The following is an 8,067-nucleotide window of genomic DNA, read 5'->3' on the forward strand; positions in this document are numbered from 1 at the left end:
ATCACACATTCAAGCTTAATAAGGGAAGAATCCTGACGCCCACAAATAGTAATAATATTCAGCACAATAAATAATGACACTACACCAGTAAAGCAAAAGTAGTGGAGAAACATATTTACCAGTTTCATATTAACAGATAACAACGGACTATAATAATAAAAAGGAGTCAGAGAGAAAGAAGGGACAGTGGCTAGATCCTCGACATTGTGAAGATTGCTTTCTTCGTTTTAAATGATAAAAAATACATTGGTCCGTGGCCGCCACGCGTCGGAAGTGCGACTTGAAACATAAGAGGGCCAGGAAATGTTTATGGTACTCTAATATTTGAAACACTCTTAATCATGCGTTGAAAGTAGACTTTTACTAGTTTCTGTCCATGTCTTCGATGGTGCCCAAGAATGAATCAATGGTTTGTGATAGCAATAAATATATATATACACACCTATATATCTAATAACCCTTTTCGAAATGCCTATACAATTTTAATGCTAACACTGGATCCAAGCTCAAGATTTGAGAGTTTAGAGTTTCGAAAATATGGGAAAGTATGCAAAAGTATGTAAACGTCTACAAATGTATTTAAAAGTATATGAAAACAGACGCCGTTGCTGGCATTAGTAACCCCACGCCATTGAGCAATCACTTTCCGGCTCTCTCTCTCTCTCTCTCTTTCTCTCTCTATCTTTTACCCCCTTCACACCAGCGTTAGAAAGTAACGCAAACGTTAAACGCGAGAACCTCGTATGGGAAGTATAATTTCAATAGTGACTTTCAACGAGGTAAACTCGCCAGGATTGCAGGTGAAACGTGCCACGGCGACGAGACCTTACTTGTTCGCTCGTTGCTGGCGCACAGGCTGACGGAAGATTGGCTGCAGGCACAGGAGAATCTCGTCGACGGTGACGAGGAGGAGCCGCCGCGAGGGCAGCCTGGCTGCTCCACGCTCCTGCCCTGCTGTCCTGGCTGCTCCACGCTCCTGCCCTGCTGTCCTGGCTGCTCCACGCTCCTGCCCTGTTGTCCTGGCTGCTCCACGCTCCTGCCCTGCTGTCCTGGCTGCTCCACGCTCCTGCCCTGCTGTCCTGGCTGCTCCACGCTCCTGCCCTGCTGTCCTGGCTGCTCCACGCTCCTTCCCTGCTATCCTGGCTGCTCCACGCTCCTGCCCTGCTGTCCTGGCTGCTCCACGCTCCTGCCCTGCTGTCCTGGGGCTCATCGCTCCTACCCTGCTGTCCTGGCTGCTCCACGCTCCTGCCCTGCTGTCCTGGCTGCTCCACGCTCCTGCCCTGTTGTCCTGGCTGCTCCACGCTCCTGCCCTGCTGTCCTGGCTGCTCCACGCTCCTGCCCTGCTGTCCTGGCTGCTCCACGCTCCTGCCCTGTTGTCCTGGCTGCTCCACGCTCCTGCCCTGCTGTCCTGGCTGCTCCACGCTCCTGCCCTGCTGTCCTGGCTGCTCCACGCTCCTTCCCTGCTATCCTGGCTGCTCCACGCTCCTGCCCTGCTGTCCTGGGGCTCATCGCTCCTACCCTGCTGTCCTGGCTCCTCCATGCTCCTGCCCTGCTGTCCTGGCTGCTCCACGCTCCTGCCCTGCTGTCCTGGCTGCTCCACGCTCCTGCCCTGCTGTCCTGGGGCTCACTGCTCCTACCCTGCTGTCCTGCTCCTCCATGCTCCTGCCCTGCTGTCCTGGCTGCTCCACGCTCCTGCCCTGCTGTCCTGGCTGCTCCACGCTCCTGCCCTGTTGTCCTGGGGCTCGCCGCTCCTGCCCTGCTGTCTTGGCTGCTCCACGCTCCTGCCCTGCTGTCCTGGGGCTCGCCGCTCCTGCCCTGCTATCCTGGCTGCTCCACGCTCCTGCCCTGTTGTCCTGGTGCTCGCCGCTCCTGCCCTGCTGTCCTGGCTGCTCCACGCTCCTGCCCTGCTGTCCTGGGGCTTGCCGCTCCTGCCCTGTTGTCCTGGCTGCTCCACGCTCCTGCCCTGCTGTCCTGGCTGCTACAAGCTCATGCCCTGCTGTCCTGGGGCTCGCCGCTCCTGCCCTACTGTCCTGGCTGCTCCACGCTCCTGCCCTGCTGTCCTGGCTGCTCCACGCTCCTGCCCTGCTGACCTGGCTGCTCCATGCTCCTGCCCTGCTGTCCTGGCTGCTCCACGCTCCTGCCCTGCTGTCCTGGCTGCTCCACGCTCCTGCCCTGCTGTCCTGGCTGCTCCACGCTCCTGCCCTGTTGTCCTGGGGCTCACTGCTCCTACCCTGCTGTCCTGGCTGCTCCACGCTCCTGCCCTGCTATCCTGGCTGCTCCACGCTCCTGCCCTGTTGTCCTGGTGCTCGCCGCTCCTGCCCTGCTGTCCTGGCTGCTCCACGCTCCTGCCCTGTTGTCCTGGTGCTCGCCGCTCCTGCCCTTATGTCCTGGCTGCTCCACGCTCCTGCCCTGCTGTCCTGGGACTTGCCGCTCCTGCCCTGTTGTCCTGGCTGCACCATGCTCCTGCCCTGCTGTCCTGGCTGCTACACGCTCATGCCCTGCTGTCCTGGGGCTCGCCGCTCCTGCCCTGCTGTCCTGGCTGCTCCACGCTCCTGCCCTGCTGTCCTGGCTGCTCCACGCTCCTGCCCTGCTGACCTGGCTGCTCCACGCTCCTGCCCTGCTGTCCTGGCTGCTCCACGCTCCTGCCCTGCTGTCCTGGCTGCTCCACGCTCCTGCCCTGCTGTCCTGGCTGCTCCATGCTCCTGCCCTGCTGTCCTGGGGCTCACTGCTCCTACCCTGCTGTCCTGGCTCCTCCATGCTCCTGCCCTGCTGTCCTGGCTGCTCCACGCTCCTACCCTGCTGTCCTGGCTGCTCCACGCTCCTGCCCTGCTGTCCTGGGGCTCACTGCTCCTACCCTGCTGTCCTGGCTCCTCCATGCTCCTGCCCTGCTGTCCTGGGGCTTGCCGCTCCTGCCCTGCTGTCTTGGCTGCTCCACGCTCCTGCCCTGCTGTCCTGGCTGCTCCACGCTCCTGCCCTGCTGTCCTGGCTCCTCCACGCTCCTGCCCTGCTGTCCTGGGCCTACCGCTCGTACCCTGCTGTCCTGGCTGCTCTACGCTCCTGCCCTGCTGTCCTGGTGCTCGCAGCTCGCCGTTCGCATCATTCAAAATGGCTGAAAATGAAATGGCGGAATTTAATATGGCGGCCGGTTCAAGATCAAGGTCAAAGTAAAGGGAGAAAACCTAGGAAATTTAAATTTTTAAGTTTTTGATGTTAATTTTTTCCGCGAAAGGAAAGATTTTTTTTTTAAAAATATTTTTGACGTGACGTCCTATAAATCGATGAACGCCGGCTGCACGCACAAAAAAGTGTCCCATTACGCACATTGTCCCGCTACCATGTGTCCCGTTACGCTCATTGTACGCTTGCGCCGCAATAGATAGCACTAGTTCAAAAACCCAGCAACTAATCCAGCGATTTTATTTCCATTCGACCAGGGAGTCATAAACAAGGAGGAGGTGTTCTTAGGTTACCATTGCGCCAATAGATGGCAGCACTAGTTCAAAAACCCAGCAACTAGCCAGCGATTTTATTCCCATTATATCAGGGAGTCATAAACAAGGAGTAGGGGTTATTAGGTTACCAGTGGGCCAATAGATGACAGCACTATTTAAAAAAACCAGCAACTAGCCAGCGATTTTATTTCCATTCTACCAGGGAGTCATAAACAAGGAAATGGTGTTATGAAGTTTTCAGTGCTCTCAAAAGATGCCAGTATTGCCAATAACAAGCATCTGACCTGGAAGTTATAAATGTAGAAGAGGTAGCATAACTTTAAATTACTCATTCCAAACATGTGCTAAACACATTTTATGAATTTGATTAATACCTACTTGCTTGAATGAATGGTTTTTATTTCTATTATTTCTATTTATTTTACTATGGAGTCATAATCAGAGGAGATGTTTACCAATTAATTTACTATAAAATTAAAGATTGTACCTGCAGGGATCCCAGCCAGTTTTACACATTAATCAACCAGGCAGTTTCTTGCCAGAATAGGCTGCATTCTTCTAATGTGTGTTTAAATGTGGGTAAAATATGATTGACATGCCTCCTGGATTAACGATGAGGTCCTGGACGCTGTGGACAAGGGCATGGAGACCCCACTCACATCTAAGGGCGTGATTCGTACGCGGAGTCTAGATCATTACCAGGGCGTCATTTAGGTTCAGTACGACCATCGATGCTCCACACGCGTGCTGCCAGACGAGCTCCGACTCCACTGGTAGTCTTGGCGTAAAGCATACATAGATTATTATTGGGGTGGGGGGGGGGGGGAAGAGGGATATAACCACTTTTCTCACTGTTTGCTTCCAAATTCTCTCCATTTGTCTGGAGGAATAATGTTTTGAGGATATTTGGTGAAGGGGGGGGGGGGGATATATTCCCTCCATGTCTCCCCTGCGTACATACCTTGTTCTGGACACTGTACACACTCTTTGCCATGACCTTTTGCATGGTCAGTGTAGTTGCCATGCTTGACTGGTAGCGACTCAGTGCTTGAACTACTGGATAGGAATGATGAACATGATGCAAAATAAGTTAATTACATCTTACTTGAGTCACTTGGGCTCCTCATAGTTCTGGCTCATGTAAATAACTATGAAAGATAAATTTTACATTTTATTACTGCAAGTAAGATATTAAATTTTCTGTGCCAAGTTTTATTATTCATGTATCAGAAAATTCAGCATAAAAAAATAAAAAGTTCCACACATTTCACTGAGGAATCATTTGTGTTTGTACAGCGTTGACTTTTGACGTGACAGCGTCTAATAAATCGATGAACGCCGGCTGCACGCACGAAAAAGTGTCCCGTTACGCTCATTGTACGCTTTCGCCGCATCTATCTATCTTCCACTCGATTGGAACAACAATCGATTTGACTTTTTCGAGGCACATTAAACTTGAAACACTCCCATTCGTTTCCTACATTTCCTATCATCGTTCTATCCTTAGCAGAAAAACACAGATTGGAAGAAGTTAAATAGCAAACATGTATAAAAGTTATAGTTAAAATAATCTCTTCGTTAAAGTAATAAACATATTTTAATTAATGAGTGCAAATAAAAGTAAATTTATCAATTAAATTGTAGATTTCATTTCACTCTTTCTTTGTATCCATACAAAATAGTGATAATTCAATTAAAATGATTAAACTTAATTAATAAAAGTATTCAATCATTTCATCAATGTTTTGTTATGACGTTGTAAACCGACTTTACAGACAACCAATTTTTTTGTTTATAATTTTTGGTAAAGCTATTCTCTTAAAATATAGAGATTGTGAGTCCTTTTGGGGAATTTCGGTCAAATTGGCGGAATTTAAATGTCAATATCAAAGGCCAAGGTCATCCAAGATGGAAACCGTGACACTACAATCAAAGATGGTGGGAACCTTCTTCGTATTTTCTTTCCGACTGCAGCCCAGGACCTACTTGTGTATACTACTTAGACCTAATAACTGTTCCATCATAACCGTGGAGTGATTTCGTTGAACTATGGACAACACATGTCAGGATGAACGGAGCGGGATTATCAAACCGACGAAATGCAATTAGGTCTTTGTGGTGTCTTGAAACAGCACTCATTTCAGATGTGGCGGCGGTGGCGGAGCAGGAGTCGGACTGGATCGGCGACCGCACGCGCACCCTGCACGGCGACTACAACTGGTGCGACCTCTACGCGCGCGGCCTCGGCATCTTCACGGAGGACCGCGGCGGCAACCCGTCCGTGGTGTGCCTGCCGGGCATCCGCCGGAGCTCGTCCCGCGCGGAGTCCCCCTCCCCGCGGGGGCAGTTCGGGGGCGTCGCCGGTACCCCGCCGCCGACAGCACTGCCCCCGACTTCATGGCCGACTTCTTCGGGCGGACGGCCCGGGCGCGACCTGCGGCGCCGATCTGGGACGCAACAGCAGCGCGTTGGAAAAAACGGCGGAGTGTCATTTTCGGCCAAAATACGTTAAATATCCCATCCCGTGACAAATTACTGGACTGTAATTCACAGATAAGCGTTAACAAAACAAGTGTTTGCTAACGCCAATGATGATGGTCGTTCTAGTGCAGAAATATTTGATAAAAAACATGTATTACTTGTCCTGAATAGCTTCTAATAAAAAACTGTATTTAAACTTATTCCCAGTGTTTGAATTTTTTTTTAATTTTGGCTACTAACAAAGTTTTTGTCTCTAATTTTCCAACTTCCGCAAACTGACACATGAATATAAATGAACAAGGTTAAGAAGAATTTGTCCAATTTTTATTTGTCTGACAGTATTTTGATCTGTCTGCAATGTTCATGCATTAGTTTCTCTAGAATTAGTACCAGGATTCTTTATTAATATTCAGCATGAAGTCTTAATTTTAACAGATCACGTATGTCTAGAGCCAGAGCCCGAGCCACTAGCTACACATTGGCCTCTAGGATGAGGCCGTGTTTTTGAAAACAATGATGTTTTCGGCTTTTTGGCGCGTCATTTTGCAGTCATCTTCAGTGGTGGCTAACAAATAAAGTCCTGGGGTTCTGGCACGGAAATCATACAGGGATATTCCTTGTGGGCGACCATTATTGGGGGAGGATCTAGCCAATCAGGATGAGTTTTCTTAGGAGGTGCAGCGTCAATGAATGTAGCTAATTCTTGCATGGTGACCGTCATGATACCAAAAAGAATGGCAAGTAAGCACGTGCGCATATTTCCCCTCCTCCTCGGTAAGATGATCCTCTGCAGACGTCAAGCGACATTCTGGTAGAGACGGAAACGCAGCTTTGGCTATCTGACTATAAGTTTGAGCGAGGCGTCGAACATATAAAAGAATCTCACTCTGCTGAGAATATGACTACAGTAAAAATAAAATGAAATACTATTGCTATTAATTTCTTTTGTGTTCTTTATCGAGAAGAATGGTTTGCAAGTGGGTCATAAACATAAGAAAATTGAAGATAAACATAATACAGTAGTGTGTGTGTGTTTATTTGTCCTTATGCGTTCATAAACTATTGATCCGATTGGGATGAAACATTGCACACGTATCTAGAGATATACATGATTTGTATAAGTTTAACTGATCCAAACATATTACAAAACAAAACTGAACGAGGCATTGCAACGCATGCCGGGCATTAGCTATATAATGGAATCTTTTCAATGTCAGTAATCTTTTATTTTTCAGCTTTTTTCTATAGTGCTTTATAAAGTCTATATTAAATACAGACCATCAATTTTTATATACATAGAGGTAAATAACTATATACTGGCAGAACAACGTCTGCCGGGATCTGCAAGTGATATAAATTATTTTGCACACTTGTCTTTCAGATTAAGAAGACAATTAGACAATTACTGACTACATATTATTTCCAAAAAGGTCCCCTTCACCCTGTGTTCAGCCCGGGCAACGCAGGGTACTGCAGCTAGTTTCATATAATTTAGCGGCTGTTCGTGTGTTTTCAGTTTATGAATGCACACGCATTACAGAATTGAATCAAATAAAAAAAACAGCGACGTTTCAGTTCGTATGTGATACAAACAAAAGGTGGTGCGTGAGTCGTATCAACAACTGTGTTTATTTCATATGGTTTAGTTGCAGTTCGTGTGTTTACGGTGTATGAGGAAATTAAAATAAAATTGTTTTAGTGTGGGTAGTATCTTTCCTTCCCAGATTAAGTCGTACTTCTCATTCATTTCCACAGTCATGCCCAAAGGAGACCAAACAACAAAGTAGCAAACTTGCCGACCTACTGTATTTGATACATGTAATCGTGATTTTTCTTCACCTGTGAGGTTTCGCCTTCATTTCTAGAAATTTTATGTTGTTTTTTTTTGTTTCTGTGGCATATTGTATGGATATTGATTATACCGAGATTGGGCATTTAAACCGACTATGTCCGTTTCTCCTATCAGGCCATCTGGTGAAGCAGCAAGGAAAGGAAATTTTTCTTCCACTATCAAACTACCATATTGAACTTCAACATTCTTTTCCGAAGCAAACTGTGCAATTGCAACAGATTCTTTTTGCATATCCCACAATGAACTTGCGTTTAATCTAAAAACTTGATACCTTATTTCTTT

General features: G+C 47.8%; 1 protein-coding gene across 1 annotated transcript; it reads left to right on the forward strand.

The window, feature by feature from the left end:
- Window positions 1-398: 398 nt before the first annotated feature.
- On the forward strand, window positions 399-2,089 carry LOC134542302 (keratin-associated protein 16-1-like). Its single transcript, XM_063386450.1, has 2 exons — window positions 399-409; window positions 793-2,089. The coding sequence occupies exons 1-2, from the start codon at window positions 399-401 to the stop codon at window positions 2,087-2,089; spliced, it is 1,308 nt and encodes a 435-aa protein (XP_063242520.1).
- Window positions 2,090-8,067: the final 5,978 nt, after the last annotated feature.

This window comes from Bacillus rossius, assembly GCF_032445375.1.
Source record: "Bacillus rossius redtenbacheri isolate Brsri chromosome 4 unlocalized genomic scaffold, Brsri_v3 Brsri_v3_scf4_2, whole genome shotgun sequence".
Taxonomy (NCBI): domain Eukaryota; kingdom Metazoa; phylum Arthropoda; class Insecta; order Phasmatodea; family Bacillidae; genus Bacillus; species Bacillus rossius.